The sequence below is a fragment of the Hyperolius riggenbachi genome, chromosome 2 (assembly GCF_040937935.1).
Source record: "Hyperolius riggenbachi isolate aHypRig1 chromosome 2, aHypRig1.pri, whole genome shotgun sequence".
Classification (NCBI taxonomy): domain Eukaryota; kingdom Metazoa; phylum Chordata; class Amphibia; order Anura; family Hyperoliidae; genus Hyperolius; species Hyperolius riggenbachi.
Genome location: NC_090647.1, coordinates 61,189,449 through 61,213,431, shown reverse-complemented (window position 1 = coordinate 61,213,431; position 23,983 = coordinate 61,189,449). Strand labels below are relative to the sequence as shown.

Here is a 23,983-nt window from a genome sequence, read left to right as displayed (position 1 = left end):
AGACCTGGGCTCTTCCAGCATCAAAAAGCAGCTAAATTATCCAAATCAAATTGTCCCCAAGGTAGTCTATCCTCCATCAGCGCAGAATATAAAGAAACTGGATTTGGCAAAAAACAGGACGACATTACATCCTCAGCATCTGAAAATGGAATCTGTGCTGGGAAAGGATTTGGGAAATGGCTACAAATGTCAGAGTTTAAACCAGAGCGGATAAATGAATATAGACTTTCTGAGCCAGTCTGTTCAATCCAGGCGTTAGACCTAGTCCACACTAGGTCCGGAAACGTATCCGTGGCTGCGTTTTTCAGCCCTGATGAAAAACTGAGTCCCGGATACTAATGTTAAAAATAGCAGCCGTCCTCACCCAAGAAAAAAACGGATCTGTCTGCGTTTGCAGGGACCCGTTTTCAAAACCTGAACGGAAGGTCCGGAATTGCTGCATTTTTACGGACCACGGATACACGGATGGGTAGTGAAAAGCAATGAGAAAACGCATCTCCATCTCCAGAGGCAAAATAGCACCAAAAACTGATGAAAAAACGGATAGCCTGAACTTTATTATTGGCCCAAAACCTCCTCCCACTACCTTCCTAATGATAGAGACGTTTTCTGTCCGTTTTTTGGGGTAAAAAACTGAACGGAAACTGATGCAAAACTGATGCACTTTTTATGAAAACGGATCCGTTTGCGGTCTGGTGGTACTTCCCCTGATCTTCCCCTGATCCCGGACTGCAGCGTCCGTCCTGCAACCATGCCTAGTGTGGACCTAGCCTTAATAGGAATCTCCTTTAGGAGCCAGCTCTAGTGACAGAAGAGAGAAGACTAAAAATGACAGCTGTACTTTTATGGAGCCTTGGCTACTTAGCGCTGCGGATTTCTTAAAGTGGACCTGAACTCTTGCAAAAGACAGAAGGAAAACATAGAGAAATGCACCCTGTATGTAGTTAGAGAGTTTAGCCTGTCTAGTTCCCCCTCTTCTGTCACTAATCTCACATGTAATTTGGTCTCTCAGCTGTGTCAGCTGCCTGCCATGGCAGTGAGCTCATTTGTAAACACAGGATGTTAACCCTATCTTCCATGAAAGCAGGAAGTAGATCTGTTGCGCCTTTATTGCAGGATTTGTATCAGCTGTAACAAAGAAATGTTTTTCTGTAAAGGCTATTATGCTGTTGCTTATCTTTTAGAGCAGAGAGGAAGTTCTTAGTTCAGGTCCGCTATAAGTTACCACAAAGCACATCTGGAATCGCCAATCCCAGTCGGTGCCGGATAACCGATATGCTACTGTATATGAAAGTGGTCCTGCTGCGTTTGATTGGTCAAGCACATACACATGCATGCTGCGCGGGTACTTTCCGCCACCTCTGGGTGGTCATGGAGGTGGGTGAACATTGATTATATGTAAGTAACCCCAGAACCTGCATAACTTAGGTCTGGAACCCACTACAAATCGCTAATCGCAAGCGCTAGCATTTTGTATGAGCGTTTTGTAAGCAATTTCATGAGCGTTTTCTGGTGATGTTGGTAGCGAATTTAAAAAGTGTAAGCGTTTTGCCAGCGATTGTGTAGCGATTAGCAATTAGCGTTTTTCATTCTGATTGGTCCTTTCATTTAATTTAAATTTTTTTACAGTTTGCAGTAATTTCAAAAACGCTAGCGAAATCGCTCTGTGTAGGTTTTGACAAGCGATTACACCAGCGTTTATATACTTTACATCGCAGAAACGCTAACGCTAAACACTAAGAATGCTGCATTTCCTGTTTTGCGATTTTGGTAATTGCAATCGCTGAAGTGGAATTTGGCCCATCCATTAACATTAGGTGAACGTTTGGGGAAATCGCTAGCATTTTGAATCGCTCCCTAAACGCTCACAAAATCGCTCTAGTGCGTTCCAGTCCTAAGACTTATCAGTAATCAATGGAACGAGTTTGTTACCATCAGGGCTGTGGAGTTAGTACAAAAATTTTCCGACTCCAACTCCGACTCCTCAGTTTATGAAACCTCCGACTCCGGGTACCCAAAAGGACTCCGACTCTTCGACTCCGAATCCTTAGTCTAATACTTACCAGAGCTGTGGATTTTGTACAAAATCATCCGACTCCCGACTCCTTAGTTTATGAAATCACTGACCTAAACTTCAACTCCGACTCCGGGTACTCAAAATTGCTCCGACTCCGACTCCACAGCCCTGGTTACCGTGCCAGCGACGTCTTGTCTAAAATGTTCTTTTTGTTTTCACCCTAACTCTGTTTTCTAGTGGCACTTGGCATTAGTAACCCATCGCAGGCTTGATGTCATTTTTATTTTGCAGTAGATGAGTCACTTGTTCTTGCTGATCTAATGCAAACCTTACGAATGCTACAAGATGTCATTTTCTATTGGAACCAGTTGTTGCACGCTTTGTCAGAAGGAAAAACCCTCCCGAGTATTTTGCAGCGAGAAGGGACGGCCTGTTGCAGTGCCTTTGCTTGCTACGACTGTAGATTACAATTGATGAGTCACAAGGAAAGTTTGATTGCTTTTTTGATGAACTATGTTGCTTGTTTCTTCAGTTGTAATGCTGACCACATGTGACTGCGATTTTATGTTGAGGCTTAAAAGTACAACTCTGTGTTTTTAGTAGCGGCGTGAGTAATGGCTTTACGGTTTCCATGTTAAATATGAAACATTTATCATTCTATGCGAAGATGAAAGCTGGACTGCAGGGTAACAGGAAAAAAATGACTGTTTAATCCCTCTTTGTATTCATCATAGGATGATTGGAAGCACTTATAATGCAACTAGTGTGAGTGCCTTATTCTGCCTATATGTCAGTGTCATGCAGTCCCCCGTACAGCTGCAATTCACACTGGCCTATGCATGTCTTTAGTGCTGTAATCACAGTTCTTAGTGCATGGGGCACAGGAGACCACAGCTGGCGGAATACACCTCATATCTATGATTGGTGGAAGGAGGTGAAAATGGAAGGGAAGTATTGGCTTAACTTCTGAGGAATGACCAACCAATGAGTTTTAGAGGTGATTTTATTCCGCACTTAAAGAGACAATTTTGCTAGCATTTTGTTATCGAACACCCTTTGATGAATTGAAGCCATTGGCTTCAATTCATCAAAGGGTGTTCGATAACAAAACCCCAGTCCTTAAAATACCGCATTCGGTATTTTACACTTCACTGTGCTAATTCATCAATATTTTCCCATGTGTGGTAGAGGTTCGTTAAGTTACCGAACTACTAGGCTTCAATTCATCAAAGGCTGTTCGATAACTGCAGAGTGGTGCAGAGCAGCTTGGAATGTCTCTGTGTTGTTACAAGCTGATAACAATAGAAGGCATCCAGACATCCCTTTACATGTAAACGTGTGTTATATTTACTGTTACTTATACTGCCTCTGCTGCTCTGAATCTGTCCATCAGTGTTTCTTAACATTTTACTTATTTGCCACAACGTAGATGAACTTCCTGGAGACATTACAAATGCCATGCTTGGTGATTTCACCACCAGCATCTTTGCATTATCAAACAGGGCCTGAAAGGGTTACACCACCGAAGGGAATCTGGGGATATATTTTGACCCGTTCTCTCTGCTCACTGCTTGGGGGGTCTGAAAGCTTGTGTGGAGAAGCCTGTGTGACCTATCAGCGGCACTTGCAGGAGAACAGGGGCTGTTTCTATTGGCTGCCTGCTCCTGCTAATCATGAAAACATTCACACAGAAGGCTTTCGAAGCCTGTAACGACAGGGGAGAGCTTGAGATAAACACCGAATGTGTTATCGAATGTGGGAACCTTGATGAATTAACATTTGTTGAGCACATGTCGGTAATTTATCTCATTGCTGTGTCATTTCAGCTTCTCATTCGGTAACAGCTTTGATGAATTAACATTTTCTAAAGTGCTTCGTTAAGTCAGCTGTTTTCAGCATTACCGAATGCGGTAATGCTTGATGAATTGAAGCCAATGCGTTCCCCGGGTGACACCCCTGCTTCCTCAGGTCAATGTCGTGTCTTAGTTGGCTGTGTGTATAGCAATAAATACTCATAGTATCAGCTTTGACCTCTTAGTTTTAAATATTCCCTCCAGAAGTCCTAACCCTACAAAGCCAGTTATGTGGGAGCCATGTATCACCCAATGCCTAACTTAAAGTGGATCCGAGATGAACTTTTACTCATTGCATAATTGTGTTCCTTTCCTATTGTTTATAGGGCATTCCTCAAGCCAAATTCTTTTTTGTTTTTGATTTAATACTCGAATTCCCTATGAACTAAACAAGCCATGCCCACAGGTTTTCAGAGAGCCAAGGCATTTTCAGACAGTAGCAAGGGCTCATGGGAGCTCAGTCTGGGCAGGAGGCAGGGGGATTAGGTTTTTTTTTACAGGCTAAGTGCTGAAGATGCAGATAAGCCTGCCTCTGTGTAATGTTTGCAAACAACATGGCTGCTGTCATTGTATCACAGGAAGAAATAATCATATTCTATTGAAGCTGTTTGCAGTTAGATTTGCTGTGTAAACTATCTAAACTTTAGATAAGATATATAGACAAGTTACTTGTTATAGTTAGTTTTTCATCTCGGATCCGCTTTAACAGGTACTTATTATAAAGTACACCTAAACCTAACATTACACTTAACTACAACCTTTACCTTGCCAAATACCCAACACTAATTTAATACCCAACACTAATACTTTAAAAGGAACTTTAACCAAAGATTAAACATCCCAATCAGTAGCTGATACCCCCTTTCCCATGGGAAATATTTAAATTTTCTCCCCTTAGATCATAAAGATGGGGGGGGGGGATCTGTACAACTGATATTGTGGTGAAACCCCTCCCACAGAGTGATGTCATAACTATTGTCCTGACAGTTTCCTATCTGTGAACCTTGTTGCATTATGGGAAATCCAGCTGCCAAGCAAGCAATCTCAGTAAACAAACATTCTGCACAGATTACCTGGCAGAAGTAAAGAAGATGTCACCACCGGTGATACATTTTAGAACGAAAATCAGGGAGAGAAATGAATATGAATGAAATGAATAAGCAATTGTATTAATGATGTTATTTTTACTACAGTTCCTCTTTAACTTAAATTGGTATTCTTCTCTTGTTGATAACAAAGGAATCCCCTCCGTCCATATCTGTGCATCATAATGGATTTCTTGAACATTGTTTTGATTTTGTTACTTTGCTTATATCCAGCTTTCCCTCCAGCAAGCTGAGTATTAGCAGTGCCTATTGTCTAAGTAGAGCTGACTCCTCGAGAGTTAAAATGTCTGCCCGCGCATCTAATTACACACTCAGGAAGAGGAGAGTTCCTGGGACATTAGAGGACAATTTGAGCACTAAAAAGTACAGATCTCGTCCGTGAGAAATATGGCTGCAATCTGAAGTGATGCATCCGCAGCATTTCACTTTTAGGTGACCTGAAGCGACATCTATATACAGAAATAAGCACGTGTTTATGCAGTATTAACACCACTTTAAATGTGCCTACTTTCTCTCTATCCAGTTTTGGTCATGGGGTTTAATAAGCTAGTGCTGAAAATTACAGTCTTGCTGCCCATTCTCTCTTTGATACCCAATATTAGGCCATCAAGCTTCTGTGACTGTGAGAAGCAGCAGGAGAGGAGTGTGAGGAGAAAGGCCCAGCAAGTGCTTATGGCCCGTACTCACGGGCTGCAGAAGTGGCCTGTCGCCAGCACACGTGAGCGTGCTAGCGACAGGCCGGCGACAGCTTCTCTCCAGGTCCCTCCGCGTACACACGCGGAAGAGGGACCAGCGGCGAGACGGAAGCTGTCGCCGACGTTCCTCCTCCCCCCGCCGGAAGCTTCATTCACCTCTATGGAGGTTGCTGTCGCTAGTCCGCGTACTCACGCGGACTAGCGACAGTTGCGGCGGAGGTGCGGCGGCGACTGTTGCCATGCGATTGAAACTTTCAATCGCATGGCGACAAGAGCGGCGGGCGACAGTTCGGGGGGCGCGCGTGTGCGGCGGCCCATACTCACGGGCGACCTGTCGCCGCAACACGCGCGCGCCGCGTGTTGAGGCGACAAAAGTCCCTCGTGAGTATGGGCCATAAGAAACTCAACAATCATAAAAAGCAGGAGTGGACTGCAATACGAGCCTAACTGGCAAACCTGGATTTTTAACACAAAGAGGAACTTTACTGAATATAACTTAATGAGAACCCGAGGTGGGTTTGAAGAATATTATCTGCATACAGAGGCTGGATCTGAATATACAGCCCAGCCGCTGTTGCTATCCCAAACCCCCCTAAGGTCCCCCTGCACTCTGCAATCCCTCATAAATCACAGCCATGCTGCTGACAAACAGCTTGTCAGAGCTGGCTGTGTTTATCTCTATAATGTCAGTCTGCTGCTCTCCCCGCCTCCTGCAGAACTCCAGTCCCCGCCTTCATCCCTTCCCTCCCTGCTGATTGGAGGGAAGGGACGGGGGCAGGGACTGGAGCTATGCAGGAGGTGGGGGAGCAGCTGAGACTGACACTACAGATGTAAACACAGCCTCACAGCACGGCTGTGATTTATGAGGGATTGCAGAGTGCAGGGGGACCTTAGTGGGGTTTGGGATAGCAACATAGGCTGGGCTGTATAGGCAGATCCAGCCTCTGTATGCAGATAACATTCTTTAAACACACCTCGGGTTCTCTTTAAGGAATTTTAACCAATGATTGAACTTCATCCAGTCAGTAGCCGATACCCCTTTCCCACGAGAAATCTTTACCTGTTCTTGAATAGAGCATCAGGAACATCTGTATGGCTTATATTGTGGCGAAACCCCTCCCACAGTGTGATGTCATGACCTGGCAGTTTCCTGTCTGTGAACCTAGTTATGGGGCCTGTACACACTGCTGCGCTTGCGCTGCGCTTTTCAAATCGTACGCGCTTTTTAATAGCAAGGTCTTTTGAAAAATAATGAAAATCGTGAAGACCTGTACACACTGGTGCGATGCGCTTTTTCTATTCTCATGAAGGCTTGCGATTTTAAAAGCGCAGCAGTGTGTACAGGCCCATATTGTGGGAAATAACAGCTTTTTCCAACTGGCAAGCAAGCAGCATCTCCCTCTGTGCCTAGAACTTTCAGTAACGGACATTCCTCACAGATCACCTGGCAGAATTGTAGATGTCACTACCAGTGATACATTTCAGGAGGTAAATCGGGGAAAGGAAAGATTTTACAATGAGCAAACACTCACATCTTGATGGCACTGACAGGGGAGTAACAGCTACAAGCAGGGCTGTGGAGTCGGTACAAAAATCTTCCGACTCCTACTCCTTAGTTTCTGAAACCACGACTCCAACTCCGACTCCGGGTACCCAAAATTGCTCAGACCTCGACTCCGACTCCACAGCCCTGGCTACAAGCACACCTTTCTCTCATGGCTCTGGCTACCTTTACTTGGGGAGGGGGGTCTCTACTTAATACTGGGGGCAAATCTGGATACCTATGGTGGGGGGAGGGGGGATACCCAATACTGATCAGAGCTGCTACCTTTCCTAGGGTCCATTTGTTTTCACATTAAACTATGTCAGCTTTCCCTGCCATTTCGACTGTGCTTGAAACCACCGCTCTTCCTTTCAATCTTTGGCGTTTCAAACTGGCAAACACTGTTTGTCAATCCATAAATATGGTAATAGGGCATCTTTAGTGGGGGATTTATTCTGAAGTCGATGATTCTATAAAAAATGATAATCAGGCTGAAAAACGGCAATCTTTTAAGCTCCTCCTTACTTTTATGAATATGGCAATCTAAGAAAATAGTCAGTTTATGCAGAAATTACAATATTTTTTCTGGTAAACCAGCTGTTTGTCCTCAAAAAAAAAAAAGAAAAAGGTTCCTAAAACCGTTTCTATTTCCCAGAGTTCTGCACAGTCATCTACCACTGCAGGGGCAAAGTAGGGACATATAATAGAAAGGACACAGAACAATTATATTGCGCTTTTCTCCTGGAAGTCTCAAAGCGATTGAGCTGCAGTCACTAGGGAGGAGTGTTATAGGGAGTCTTGCCCAAGGTCCCCTCACTCAATAGGTACTGGCTTACTAAACACGAAAAGCCAAGGTTCAAACACTGGTCTCCTGTGCCAGAGGCAGAGCCCTTAAAGAGTAACTGTTAGCCCCCAAAGTGAAATTTAAATCTGTACAGCAATGTTTTATTTAGTATTAAAGTGATCAAAAAAGCCAATGCGTTCTGCAAAAATCTATATAATTTTGCTACTATGTAGCCTTTTGCCCACGCTAACGACGCAAAGCCGCATATCAGATACTGATGACGCGCATGCAGAGCATGCCTATGTTTGCCCGACCCCCCTCTCCCCCCCAGGACCAGGTGCCGATCTATTTGCACCACAAACAGCTGACCGCTCTGACACGGAGAGAGAGCGGCAGCACTTCCAGCGCCGTCACCGCAGAGCAGCCGCCGCCGTGCATCTCTCACATGTGATTCTCTCACATGTGACTCGGCGGCGGCTGCTCTGCGGTGCTCCCGCTGGAAGTGCTGCCGCTCTGTCTCCGTGTCAGAGCGGTCAGCTGTTTGTGGTGCAAATAGATCGGCACCTGGTCCTGGGGGGGAGAGGGGGGTCGGGCAAACATAGGCATGCTCTGCATGCTCGTCATCAGTATCTGATATGCGGCTTTGCGTCGTTAGCGTGGGCAAAAGGCTACATAGTAGCAAAATTATATTGATTTTTGCAGAACGCATTGGCTTTTTTGATCACTTTAATACTAAATAAAACATTGCTGTACAGATTTAAATTTCACTTTGGGGGCTAACAGTTACTCTTTAAAGGACTTACGAGGTGAAAAACTGTATTTAAGATCAATACCTGTGTGCATTCTTGTTCTATGGGGGGCGTCATCCCCGCCCTTCCTTCCATTCCACACAGTTTCTGTAACTGTATTTAGACCAAGGTCACATCCCGGCCCCACAGCACGGGTCGTGCTAGCTTTCCCCACATAAGATGGCCGCCAGGATTGCAGCGGGAGCGCAGTCCGCATAGACGGGAGTGCGGATGCGCAGCTTTAATCCATATCCTTCTCAGTTTAGGTTCCCTTTAACCAGTGCACTATCCAGCCATAATGCAGTCCTTACGTAACCACCCATCTTTTCATCAATGGGGTACAGAGATGGAGAGCAGGTGAAGGATAAGTTACATATGATCTCCTAGATGCAGGATTTTAGGAGTTTTTGCATCACACATTTGAGCACGACCGGTTTCGTACTTTCCTGTTTTTCTCCCATTTATTTCTAAGAGACGTCTGTATTTTCATTTATAATATTTGCAGACCCCGGGGAAAAGGTCTTCCTCAACAGCTGAGCTTCCTTGGCCTGCGTTTTTACACATTCTGCACTTTTCTCCATGAATTGTATTTTCACATTAACAAGAGATAAATTGGTCAAGGAAAGGTCAGTGTCTGAATGATCGAGCGAGACGACACGAGAGGCGCCCATACAGGACAAATATACACAGGAGATAATGCCATCAAACCTTTAGAGATGTAGGGGAGGTTTTCGCCAAGAAGAAAAACTTTAATGAATTAAAGTGGCACTCAAGACAAACTCTTGCCTTGAAAGGTCTAGTTCAGGTTCATGTTTTGTTTTGCTTTTATATCATAAAAGGCAATGCACAAATCATTTTTGCACAATTTTTTTTCACCTGGCTGGGTGTAGAAAACTGGCTTCCTGTGCCAGTGTCAGATTCTCCTTGGTAAACTCCTCCCCCTATCCCATCATTATCAGCATGAGATAGTGTGGGAGGGGTCATCAGCCAGTCTTTCCCTCTGAGCTCACTTGAGTAACCCCCCTGCTGACTCCTCCCCCTGCTGCTGACTCCTCCCTCTCTGCTGCTGCCAGATTTACTCACGGTGCCCAGCACTGCAGCCAGAGATCTGCACAGTATTACCATCAGTTAATTTCTAGTTCCTTCCTGCTTATTGTACAGCAAAGCATCTGATGAAAGGTATGTGTGGCTTTTATAAACACGCTGGGAGGAAGAGTTAAATGCTTTATTACACACTCACCATTATAGTAACTATGTTCAAGGGAAAACAGTTCTTAAACACAGGCTTTAAATGAAAGCACTTGCCACTGGGAAGACTTTAATAACCTTAATTTACAAAGTAGCCTGTACAGTCCTTTTTAAATGATATTTAACAATCATGGAATTATCAATTAAAGCAAACCTTAATCCAAAAATGTTGCTATAATGAATTGTATGTGTAGTACAGAAAATGAATAGAACATTAGTAGCATAGGAAAGAGTCTCATATTTTTATTTTTAGTTATATAGCATTTTTTTTATTATAACATTGCATCATTCTGTCATATTTGCAGTTTAGAAACTACACTCTGTATTTTAAGCTATAAACAAAGCAGAAATAATGGCCCTTTGAACTTTCCTGCAGTAAAACTTTATCTCAAGCTGTCTCGCACTGTTTCTTGGCTGTTAAAGTGCTTCAGAAAACAGAACTGTATTGGACCTAGTGGGTCAAATAGCTCAGAGAAGATTTTTTCCATGGATAACAACTTAACTTTTTTTTTTTTAACTTTTGTACTGAAAAATAACATGCAACTTTTTTCTTTCCTATTGTTCTGGGGCCCATACACCTAACGATTTTCCCGCCGATATACAAAAAAAAAACGAGAAAACGCTGACAGAACTATCGATTTTTCTCCAAAATCAATCGTTCCCGTCGATCCGTCCGTGCGGAAGATTTTGGTCGATCGCCGGCGGGTCGGGAGTGCGTCGATAGTGGCGTTCGAATACCTGACGACCAACGCTAGCGGCAATACATTACTTGCTCAGGCCATCGCGAGTCCCCCTCTGTCCCCGCGGCTTCTTCTCCACGCTGGATTCCGGACCGGCTGCAGTTTCATTGAACTTCCTGTCCTGGCAGGAAGTTTAAACAGTAGAGCACCCTCTACTGTTTAAGCTTCCCCGGACAGGCAGTTCAATGAAGCTGCAGCCGGTCCGGAATCCAGCGCGGAGAAGAAGCCGCGGGGACAGAGGGGGACTCGCGATGGCCTGAGCAGGTACTGTATGTGGGGTGGGGTGGGGGGACGGCAGTGGCAGCTTCACAGATTGTGGTCGGTTTCATGCTGAAATCGATTCACAACCTGTTTGCAGTAAAGGCAGCCATACGATCCCTCTCTGATCAGATTGGATCAGAGAGGGAGCTATCTGTTGGTCGAATCTGATGGCAACCAGTGTATGGCTACCTTTAGTTGTACTACACATACAATTCATAAGCTCATTAGTTTATTTTCGCTTCATGGTTTGCTGTAAAGCGAACCCGACGAAAAAAAGAAAACAGTAGATAAATACCTATGGAGAGGGAAGCCTCTGCGTCCATCAAAGGAACCCCCTGGGGTCATTTCAGTGAGCTGCTCCACAGTAGCATGCTGATTGGCCTGCACCAAAAATTTTAGAACTAACCCTAATAAATAAAACAGAAAAACAACAGAAAAAAATCCCTACACAGTCCCCTGGGAGCATTTCTGTAACCTCTGTACAGTGAAGGTCATGTCTTGGAGAACTCATGGAGAAGCATGGGATCAGATTGGTCATGTGATCGATATGCAAGTCTCTGATTTGCTAGTCATGATCATGTGCTAAAGCAGGATGTGATCACAGCCAATGAGAGCTTTGCAAATTTATCAGCTGATTAAACAAATCACATCCTTCTCCATGAGTTCTCCTGGACAGGACCATCACTACCACTCCGTACTTTTTAAATGTGACATAAAAAGATGATTTGCAAATACGAGAGTGAGGCATCATGGGAAACCACAGTCACTAACTTAAAGCTGAATTATCACAAATACCTTCTGTTTTAAAAAGGCAAAGTTACATTGAGCATTGCTTTTTAAGAGAGTGCTTTTTGGTCTCTATTAGCCCTCCATACTTCTCTAGTGGTTCTGGGTCACCATTAGCTGGCTGGGTATTACTGGTCCAAGCCCTAACCCATAGAGTGATATCAAGCCATACTGTGCACTGATGAGTACCAATAAGTCTGAAACAGGCTGTCTGTATGTTGGATTGGTGTGGCTCTGTAAAATATATTATCTACTGGCTCACAACAAACCAGCAGTTCTGGATGGCAGCCTGGCTTTCAGGAGTATAAAGAGATGATTTGCATATTTGGGAGCGAGTAATGCATTTAAAGTGGACCTGAACTCTTGCACAGGTCAGATGGAAAACAGAGAAATGCACCCTGTATTTATTTAGAGAACTTAGCCCGTCTAATAACCCTCATCTGTGACTAATCACAAGTGTAGTTTGATCTCTCAGGTGTGTCAGCTGGCTGCTTTGGTAGAGCATCAAATTTGTAAACACAGGATGTTAACCCTATGTCTGCTTCCATTAAAGCAGGAAGTAGACACTACGGGTTTATTGCAGGAATTATATCAGCTGTAACAAAGAAATGTATTTCTTTAAAGGTTATTATGCTGTTGATTATCTTTTAGAGCAGAGAGGAAGTTCTGAGTTCAGGTCTGCTTTAAAAGGGCAAGATGGCATTCTCCATAACTATGTACAGTGTTTGGAAAGCTTCTCTATAAGACTTTCACCCAACGAGATGGCTCTTGTGTCAGGACTTATATACAGCGCATGCTGCCTAATAATGAAAGTGCTGCAGACACTGTACAATGTCCATTGAAGGGCAGGTTTAAAGGAATTACGTTGTAATTGGTAGGTTGGGTTTCATGCCGGCTTCTCCTGGCACCGGAAGCCCCTCTCTGCATACATTGTGGAATGTCTGCGAGATAAGCTATTAAAATCAATCATGGATCATTTGAAGCAGATGTTGTTTTGGCTGTGGAAGGAATCGCTGAGTATGCTCTCTTTTCCTTCTCTGGCTTATATTGGAGAGTTATTATGCTTAGCATGCCTAAATCTTCACTTTAGGACAAGCCATACATTCTATATCTGTTTTCCTGGAAGGGGATTGGCGGGAAGCAGAGGCGCGAGGCCACTTAGCTGGAGGTGTGATCTTAGCAGGACGCCATGCTTTGTGGAATCATGATGATAGTAATGTATCCTTGCTGTTGTAGGCTGCGGTGTAAAGCCGTGTTTGATATCGTGGTGAGCGTTTGCTGAGCCGTGGAATGCGGGTGAAGACAGTATAATAGAATCATAACAGAATATCAATCTATCTGTACTGCGAATATCCATATACTGTATGTTTACGGTTCTGCGTTGTGAACTTTCAAAAAAGGCGTGGCATAATAAGATTAGAGGCGCCTACACTCTATCCCCTATGCTATTCAGGGATTTTGAAATGACCGGAGGAAGCGGGCCATGACCTGTGAAACGCGTTGTCTCTAGATTGTAAGCCTTTGGGCAGGTTCCTCCTCCTTTTGTGTCCTACCTGATCATGCACCTCCATTACTGTGCACCCATGCTATGCATCTGAGTGAACCTAACTTGCCTAATCTCCATGCTCCCCTCCAGTGACTGACTAAGCATTACCTTGTACTCATACTGTGCTGCATGATCTGGTCTTTCTTGTATTCCTGTATTGTCATATTGCTGTATGTAACCCCTAAATATTGTCTATAACATAAACTAATGTCCAGCGCTGCGTAATATGTTGGTGCTTTATAAATACAATAAATAAATAAATACATAAATAAATAAATATAAACTTCTTTTGCAGTTGAACTGGTGTCTATATCATCTGTATTGTTATGGCATTGCACTCCAGGCTAGACCCACCGAAAAGTTCATTACAGCAGCTGTGGGGACGGGTGAGGAAGGGTTAACTTACCCATGCTGCCGTCTGTTCCAAAGCGCTCTAATAGCGTCGCACACTGCGCTCCAAGTCGCGTTCCACGTCACAACTATGGTAGTGACATGGAATGCAACTTGGAACGCAAAGTGTGATGCGATTGGAGCGCTTTGGAACAGACGGCAGCATGGGTAAGTTAACCCTTCCTCACCCGTCCCCACAGCTGCTGTAATTAACTTTTCGTTTCTAAATGGCTACGAGAAGGTAGCCACTCGGAACAGCATCCCTATATATTTGTAAAGAAGTGGCAAACGTTTTCCTCCACTTTTGGGAATCCTGATTACCAATTCTATAATGCCATGTTAATGAAGATCAGAGTCTATCTTCTGTCGTTCCTCCCCATATTTCATCCTTGTGATAGCTCATCAAAGGAGCTTGACAAGTTATGAAAGTCCAGTAAACTATGGATACCTATACTATTGCCATGACAACTGTGTCTCATAACCTATCTGTATAGTATATTCCCAGCAACCTGTAGTCCATTTTCAGATGATCGGGTTTCCTATAGGTCACAATTAATCCAGGTTCTTCATGCACAACAATATGGCCGTCCTCCCCCACACTTCCATTTTTATTAGTTTTTAATTCATCTCCCGATACATCCGAGTTTTGGCATCTTCCTCACAAAGTCCTTAATTTAGCGGGAAGTCTTGTGAGTGCCATTTTCACTGTGTTATTTCAGTATTTAATTATTTTAATCAATGGCAATTTAGCTCTGCAGGTCTCAGATGGCTGGAGAGAGCTTTGAGGGGGAGAATGACCTTTAGTGGAGCCGGAGAAGAAAAATGACACCTCCTGGCTTGAGGCCTTTTCACGTAAATGGATGATAATTCTCCATCTGAATTGGATCAGAATGCCGAGCTAAATTTAGATGGATAGCAATTACTATTATTGAACCTTATTTATACATTGCCTTCGTCTTCTCTCCTGAAGTATGAAAAACACGTTTAAAACCCCAAAGACTGTGAAGGGAACGCTTATTCTTTTTGTGTAGAGATGATGGAGGTTTTTTTTTTTCACCGCCGGTGAAATCAGCCCATCTTTGAAAGTAAGCTGTTAAATTAATTGCACCATCAAGGTTACAAAAAAGTATTTTAAAGCGCTGCCTTAGGAGTGCTGTGGATCAGAGCGTATTGTTTGCAGTAGGATTGGGGTGACATAGAACTAGCGGGCGGTCAGCCTAATTAGTAGCCGATACTCCTTTTGCTTTAGCTTTGTTTGAATAGATCATCAGGGACATCTGTACGGCTGATAAAGGCCAACATTCACAAAATGTTTTTTGGGTAAAAAGCAAAAAAACATAAACAAAACCTGTTTGGAAAATTAACAAATGCGGTATTGGGTTGGAGGGGAGAGGCCCTTGACCCTCAACGCTCGAGCAATCCACCCAGTGGATCAACTAACCCAACCAACAGCCACCTCCAACAGATTTGCCTCTAGACCAAGGGTGCCAAACTCAATAGAAATTGAACACTGGGACCAAGTCGGGGGCCAATTGCAATGTCTAGTGACCACCTCCCTGCTTTATAAAGTTCCCTGGTGTCTAAGGCCCCCCCTTCCCTCCCCTCCCCTATACAGTTCTCTGGGGTCTAGTGGCCCTCTTCCCTCCCCTACTGTATATTGATCCCTGATGTTTAATGCCTCCTCTCTCCCCTATACAGTTACCTGGTGCCTAGTGGTCCTCCTCCGTATACAGTTCCCTTGTGGTTAGTGGTCTTCCCTTCCTTCCCCATACAGTTTCCTGGTGTCTAGTGATCCCCTTCCCACCTCTAAACAGTTCCCTGATGTCTAGAGGGCCCCCTATGCATCCTTAAATAGTTGTCTGGTGTCTAGTGACCGTATGGGCTGATGGGGGAGGAGAATTACGCATACATAATCAGCCTAAGCTAAGCATCACTGGGAGGGCGGGTCTTCATACCAATATATAGCAATACAGATATATGAAGTGTTTCTGATGCAAAAAACAGGAAAATTACTGTAAAAGTGGGTATCCTGAATAATGTATACGTCACTACAGTATCTCTTTAATGTTTTATCTGTTTTTATTAGAAATAATCTTTTGTCTTTTATCATAATTAATGGTTTTGATAACTGCACCACACCTCTCACAACCTCAGATCAGCAGGATCCATCAACTTGGTCACTCCCAGAATGCACCTCAAAACCTATGGAGCCAGAGCTTTCTGTCATGCTGCTTCTACCCTTTGGAATTCCCTACCACACTCAGTAAAGACATTAAAGACAGTAAAGACACATTCAAATCCAGACTGTGTAGCCCCCTGTTTAGCCTGGTATCTCTGGACTTAGAGTTCTTCCACTGTATCACAATTTACCAATCAGCCAATTATTAGTCTGAGCCATGCGTATGTGTTTTGAGTAGGAATGGTTGGAAATGCCAATTTCCGATTCCGCGGTAAATCTGCATTCCGCCATTGCCAATTACCGATTCCGATTTCCGCTACCTATTTCCGCATTCCGATGCGGAATTTCCGCCGGAAAACGCGGAAATTCCACCCGATTTCAACATCAATTTTCTCAAAAACTATAAGGTCTTTTTGAAAACTTTTTTTTGCATCTTGTTCACAAGATTCAGTTTAATAAACCCTGAAAATGTGGTGTTTCTAAGACTTACAGGGGCTTTGCTATTAACCGCTAAAGTCGGCGCATTTTTACTGTAATGTAAAATGCAGAAAATAGGCAGATGCAGATTTTTTGCATTTTACATTACAGTAAAAATCTGCAGACTTTAGCGGTTAATAGCAAAGCCACCGTAAGTCCTAGAAACGCCACATTTTCAGGGTTTATTAAACTGAATCATGCAAAAAAAAGTTTTCAAAAAGACCTTATAGTTTTTGAGAAAATCTATGTTAAAGTCGGCGGAAATTTCCGCGATGTCCGGTGGAAATTTCCGCCTACTGCACTTGCATTACCGGAATTGATCGGAATTTCGGAAATTGCATTTACTCGGAATCCGAATGAGCATCCCTAGTTTTGAGTGCTATGGGAGAAAAGCGCTTTACAAATATTGTTTGTTGTTGTTGTTTTAAAGCTGTAAGTGATGAAACACTGGGATATTGCTTTTGGGAAAGGGCTTGTAGCGCCATCCACCCCCCTCCCTTTATTTTGCATGTTACTTTTATGTTTTTGATTTGTGATAGTAATATATCTTCCCTTATGCTGCTATACTTTTTATTCCAGATCTGTCAATGGCTGTACAGAAGTTCTCTCACTCCCTGCAGGACTTCCAGTTTGAGTGCATCGGAGATGCGGAGACAGACGATGAAATTAATATAGGTGAGATGCTTTTTATTGTAACAAGTAATTGTACCTCCGAGCTCTCTCTCTGTAGCTCTTGTTATGAAGATGTTTTCTTGTTTAATGATTTAGCCTAAAATGTGGATATTCTCAGGCGGAGAGAAATGTACCAACTCTGCCTGAATCAAAGATCGTCTCTGGGCTGTCTGCTAAGCATTTATCTGTAACCTCACTACTTTGCTTGTCTTAGGGCTGGTGCACACCAGAGCGGTTCTGGAGCTTTTTGTAAAATGCTTGCAGGAGGAAAACCACTTGGCTAATGAAAGTGAATGGGATGGTGCACACCAGAGCGGTTCGTTTTTTCCACAAACACAAACTCGGGGGCTGCAGCATTTTTTTCGATTTTTGAGGTGTTTCTGCCTCAATGTTAAAGTATAGGAAAGTGAAAAAACCGCTCTGAAAAACGCTAGATCAGAGCTGTTTTCCAGGCGGTTTTGTTACAGAAGCTGTTCAGTAACAGCTGTACTGTAACAATATTTGTAATCTGATACACAAAAACACTCCAAAAAACACTAGGCATGTTTAGAAAACATCTCTAAACAAGCCTAGAATCACTCTGAAATCTGCTTCAAAAACCTCTAGCGTTTTGCAGATCTGCTAGAGGTTTTTGGTGTGCAAAAGAAGTTTTAAATCAGGATGATACCATTTTGATACCATTTTACTGATGGCTAACATGGTACAATACCCTACTGCTACTACTGGGCCATAAAGAGAGTCTGAAGCAGAAAAAAAGAGGATACTTCACTAAGGAGATGGAAGGCTCTGTGTCCTATAGAGCCTTCCCGTTCCTCTTCAGTAGCCTCCTTGTAAGCTAACCATAGACAGGTAGCACTTGCCGGTGTACTTTTCCTGCAGGGCCACCACTCCTGCCACACAGTAACATTGAATATAGTAGAAAAAGGCACTCCACAGGCTTCAAACTTAGTGTACACTTGAGGAAGGGTCAGGTGACCCGTAACATGTATGTGTCCATGCTCAATAAACCACAAACGCAAGTTTAAAGCCTTTGGAGTGCCTTTTTCTACTATATTGAACCTTTCCGTTCCTCTCCTGGTCTCCGCGTTCCACCGCTGGCTCCCCCGTTATCAGTCTCTGACCGATGGGTCGGAGACTGCTCTCTGCCACTGCGGCTTCGGCAGTCTTCAGGAACCCGAGTGCTCCCGAAGATAGGCCACTCCATACTGCACATGTGCAAGCACGCACTCTCTCACGCATGCGCAGTACAGAGCCCCCCATCTTCGGTAGAACTCGGGCTCCCGAAGCCTTCCGCGGTGAGAGATTTGAAAGGGGGTGACAGTGCTGGAACGCTGGGGCCGTGAGAGGAACGAGAAGGCTCATTAGGACCCAGAGCCTTCCCTCTCCTTAGGGAAGTATCTTTTTTTTATCACTTCCGATTCTCTTGAGTTTGTACACAGTTTCAATTTTGATTGGCCAATTTTATCACCTCTATCTAGGATGCAGGCCAACAGATTTTGAATACATTGAAAAGATTTTGTAGGTAAACTCTCATACTACATTGAGGTGATAAAATTGGTCAGTGGTTGACCAATGGCTAATCTATTTTACCACCTCCATGTAGTATGAGGTGCAACAGATTTTGAGCACTGTGAACAGATTCTGTGGTTAAGCTCTTATACTACATGGAAGTGATAAAATTGGCCAACAATGGTCCGTCAAAGTTTCATATGCACCAGGCTTTAGTGTCAGGACAGTAGATGGTTCCCTGCACAGAATGGTGTCTGTACTTCCCGATCAAGCAAAGAAGATGGTCTTCATGATATTTTTTTTATATTTTTTGCTGCTGATGAAGCAGGTTTGCGTTTTCTCTTTGCTGTGACAGCTGCTTAATCAAACCAAAGTGCAAGACTTCCCTTGTTTCTAGGTAGGCTTCCCATCACGGACTAGTGTGACGTGTTACTTGTGGCTGGCTTGGACTTCCTGCTTCCTGTACACTACCTATAGCGGGACAAACAGCAGATTACTGGTTAGCCCAGGAGGCCAGGAAAGGAATTACAAACTACCAGTAGTATCCAAAGTTTTAACAGATATAAATTACAGATTTGCTGGACTGCCCTGAACAATTGCAAATTTTATGTTATAAAAAATTGATTTATTAATAGACTTGAAACTTTAAGGTGGCCACTAACTGTCCAATTTCTAGCGAAAAATCGTTCAAGAGATCAGAAATTCTAATCGGATTGGTTGTAAATAATCTCCATTGATGGGCACAATCGATTACAAACGATTATAAAATAGTCGTCCGATTGGACTTTGGTCAAGCTAAAATTTGGATTTTCTTGTTGGTTGTGATAGATAGGAAACAAATATTGGTTTTGTTGATGGTGTAGTGAACAATTTTTCTTCCGATCAGAATTATTTGATCGCTTGAACGATTTTTGCCAGAAATTCGTTAGTGGCCACTTTTAGTCTGCGGATGATGAATCAAAAAACACCTACAGTCACCCCTTTTCCTACAGACTTGCCTCAAGACCAGGGGTGCCAAACAGTGGGCCGAAACTGAGCACTGGGACCAAGTCGTGGGCCAACCGCAAGGTCCAGTGGCCACTTCCCTACGTTATAAGTTTCTCTGGGGTCTAATGGCCTTCCTTCCCTCCACTATACAGTTCCCTGGTGTCTAGTGGCCCTCCTCGCTCTCCTATATAGATCCCTGGTGTTTAATGCCACCTCTCTCCCCTATACAGTTCCTTGTTGTCTAGTGCCTCCCCCCTTCCCCAGTATACAGTTCCATTGTGGTTAGTGGCCCTCCCTCTCCTATACCGTTTCCTGGTGTCTAGTGGCCCCACTCCCTCCCTTATACAGTTTCTTGGTGTCTAGTGGTCCCCTTCCACCCCTAAAAAGTTCCCTGATGTCTAGTGCTTTCCCCCTCCATCCCCTATATGTATTCGCCGGTGATTTAGGCTTCAGCCGCAATATAGTTTCACTTTTTGTCTAGAGTGGGCCAAATATAATGCAAAGTGGGGAAAACACTTGTGGGCCAAATTTGATGGCAGATTAACACGTGACCTCTAGACTCTATGGTGTCTAGTGAAATAAGGCATATTAAAGGCTTTACCTTGCAGTCTTTGGTTTACAGTGACCCAATATAGGTTTTTCAATCACCGCTAGTCGGGTTGCCATGGTTATGTGATGCTCCCATCCTAAATCTCAGCCAGGCAAATCACATTTTTCAGGTCAGAAAGATCTTTCATTCCCGATAACCTTCTCAGTAATTAAGATGCAATTTAAGGCTGACTTAATATATTTACAAGTTCACTCACCTTTTAAAGCAGTAGGGTCAGCCATACTATGCCATTAATAAAAACACGTAGATAACTATTTGTTCTACTCACGTAACACATGTATTGTACTGTCCACGCTTTGATTTCAGTGAATTTTCTATAGAAAATAAAGATGATTCTGTTCTTGGCATTTGCCATCTTTATTCCCTCTGACTGAAGCCAATCCTGGTGTCATTTCCTCCCTTTTTTTCTCCTAGACCCTGCTGTGTCATAGCTAGCTTGCTTTGTAAACATGTGAGCACAGCAAGATAAGATTTCAGCTTCACATTGAACTGCCCTCAGCCAACCAGTTAGGAGCAGGAAGGTGGGAAGGGTGATGGCAAGCTTCCTTCATGTTCCAAATAGAGCCAGGCTGACTGAAATCTAGTGCACACCGAGCGGTTTTGGTAGCGTTTTTAGAACTGTGGAAACGCTCGGGTAATGTATTTCAATGGGCTGGTGCACACCAGAACGGTAGGCGTTTTGCAGAAACGCGTACTCCCGGGCTGCAGCATTTTTTGAATTTCTGAGGCGTTTCTGCCTCCAATGTTAAGTATAGGAAACATGCAAAACGCTTGATAAAACGCCGGTTTTCCAGGCGTTTTTGTTACAGTAGCTGTTCAGTAACAGCTTTACTGTAACAATATCTGTAATCGGCTACACAAAAACGCTACCAAAAACGCTTCACTTTAAGTAAATTACGCTACACAAAACCGCAAAATGCTTCATAATAATAAGAGAAAACACTTCAAAATCCGCTAGCGTTTTGCGGATCTGCTTGCAGTTTTTGGTGTGCACTAGGCCTGAGATAAGATTATTACACCAGAAACATTTCTGATTATATTGGAGTGCTTGCAATGCAGTATCAGGTTGCACACTGCATAATAAACACCGAGCAGTGGGTAAATGGAATTTGATTTTGTCGTTGAGAATCCCTCTTTAATGAATCACATAGCTGAGTTCATAAAACGTGCGTTCCGCAATCCTGGAAGGCTCACACGTAAGCAACACAGCTTAGAATTCATTTCAGCCTCCCTGATTAAAGCAGTTATAGAATTGTAATTGCAGAAACATAAACTTAATAATATGCAATAACCACAAACCTCATTTATATTCGTAGAGAAGCACACGAATTGCATGCTTATGATACCAATAAATCTTCATAGTATAAATAATCCTTAGTTCATGATTATAAGCTGCTTTAAGTGTAGGCTAGCTGATTACTACCAGGCTTACCGAGTACTGCAAAACGAAAGTACTAATTACCCCCCTTTTAAAGGACACCCTTACACAGATGTTGGTGCTGCCAGAAAGCCAGGTCACTTTGGATCTAAGCCTTTAAAGAGGACCTGTAACCAAGGATTGAACTTCATCTCAATTAGTAGACGATGCCCCCTTTCCCATGAGAAATCCTTACCTTTTCTCAAACGAATCATCTGTACGGCTGATATAGTGGTGAAACCCCTCCCCCAGTGTGATGTCAGTACTAGGGTCCTGACATCACACTGTGGGAGCCTTATTGCATTGTGGGAAATAACAGCTGTTTCTAAGTGCAAAAAATGCATCATCTCCTTACACTGACATCACCTGCCAGCAGTGAAGCAAACGTTGACTAAATTATTTATAAAAAATTATTGTAAAAATTAAGCAATTTTTTTCATTACATTATTTTCACTGGAGTTCCTCTTTAAAGTGACCCAAGCACCAATTTTTTTTTTCTTTCGAACTGCTTCCAGACTAGGCTAATTGAAATCTATGCCCTGTTTGGGACCTGTTATTCCTGCTTGGATGTAGGTTTCCTTGACTGCTCCGCACGCCACCGCCGATCGCGCCTCTCTTCCGCCTCTGCAGCCCACTCGCTCTGCTATCGGTATGACAGCTGAGCTCCGTGAGCCGAAATCGTCTCCTGACCCTGTGATCACTGTGATCGGCTGTGATTGGCTCACAGGGTCAGGAGCCTATGAAATTGGCTCTTGACTGGCTCACGGAGCTCTGCTGCCATAGCGATGGCAGAGCGAGTGGGCTTCAGCAACTGCCGATTGGGGGTAGTGGTGGGTCCATGTTGCGTGACATTAGTGAGCCCCGTTCTTTTAACCAAAAGTCTCTGGCCCTTAAAGGAGTCGTCAGCCAAATTCTGCTGCCCCATAATATACTTACTTGGGGCTTACTCCAGCCCCTTGCAGCCGACATGTCCCTCGCAGCATCTCCACTCGTAGCCGCTAGCCGCAGAACTACTGTGCCTGCGCAGTACACTGCGGACAACGTGCACTTGATTGACAGTGGCGCTCGCGCAGCCGCAACAGAGGAGGTCGGCCTCTGCACCGGTGGGGACTCCGGGCCGAGGGATATGTCAGTTGCAAGGGGCTGGAGGAAGCCCCGTAAGTATATCACGGTTGGGCAGCATGATTTGGCTGACGACTCCTTTAAGAAGTATCCAAACCGCCCCACACCTGACACAGTCTGCAGGGTGTTGGCGCATGATCAGTGCCTACCTCACAGATTATGCAGCAATGCAAATCAATGGGCAATGCAGTAAGTGTGCACGACAGGAGCGCCGTGTGATGTGGAGCGCATGGCCGACCAGTGGGAATATCAGTGACAATTTCCTGCCCAGCAGGCGGTACATCAGTGAGCGAGGGGCGGCGCCATGCGTATGGCACTGTTGCCGCACAGTGGCGCAGGGGCATATGTAGGCTGGTTTTTGGGGTGCGATTTGGTGCGCACCACACGGCATCTACAAGTGTAAACCTCAACCCTCTGTGAGACTGTTTCACTTTTTGCAAAACTGTTCTCGTTCATCCTTACAATCAATGTTTGTAGGCCTGGAGGTTATTTTTGGTCTTTGTTTGTGATGTAAGCTCCTTTCTTTTATTTCTTTGTTTTTTTAGGCTGACTAGAACTTATGTTTAATTCACTGTGAAAATTCCATGCATAGCCACATTGCTGCAATCCTTATCTCCGTATCTGTCTGGTACAAATCATGTTTACGATGACAAATAAACACTATATTTTCTTTTATAACTTGAGAGCTGGATGGCCTTCTGTAAAACATATGGATTGTTGTTTCTGTAAATAGCCAGCCATCCCGCTACACCCAGTCTAAATCTATCAGGTCGTTCAGAGAAGACATCTGAAGAATATTAGTGGAGAAGCGTGAAATACGCACATAGCATCTGTTCAGATGATACGGCTCTGATTGGGTGATTTGATCACAGTATGACGGCACACCCGATGTATTGTTTTAGTAGCCTACTGTAAGGCCTGTGTGTCTTGTGCATTATACACGCCAACAATCTCACCCTGTTAAGGGCCACAGTAGTGGGCGAGACTACATGTGTGCTGCTTCCGGAGATTAAGTGAATTTTAGAATCTCAGTGGGATTCCACGCCTTAACGACTTAGTGTTTTTATAAGCTTATGGAAGTCAGTAGACCAAGACATAACTTGTTATGGGGTCTTCTCAGTGTGTTTCCTAAACTTTTTAGATTCTAGAGGCTCGTTGCTTACTTTGAGGTGTGGTTGACACTTATTAACTACTTCCCAACCGCTGCTATGCATAACTACGCCCCTTAAAACTTTACTGAAAGGTCAACTGAA

The 23,983-nt window shown here is 43.8% G+C and overlaps 1 protein-coding gene across 1 annotated transcript in view; it reads left to right on the top strand.

Moving 5' to 3' along the window:
• Positions 1–23,983, top strand: part of LOC137544792 (rho GTPase-activating protein 42-like) — a 397,590-nt gene that overhangs the window by 119,277 nt on the left and 254,330 nt on the right. Inside the window, exon 2 of the mRNA XM_068265881.1 lies at positions 16,993–17,088. Within this exon, the coding sequence (XP_068121982.1) occupies positions 16,993–17,088 (96 nt within the window). The remainder of the gene's footprint in view (positions 1–16,992; positions 17,089–23,983) is intronic.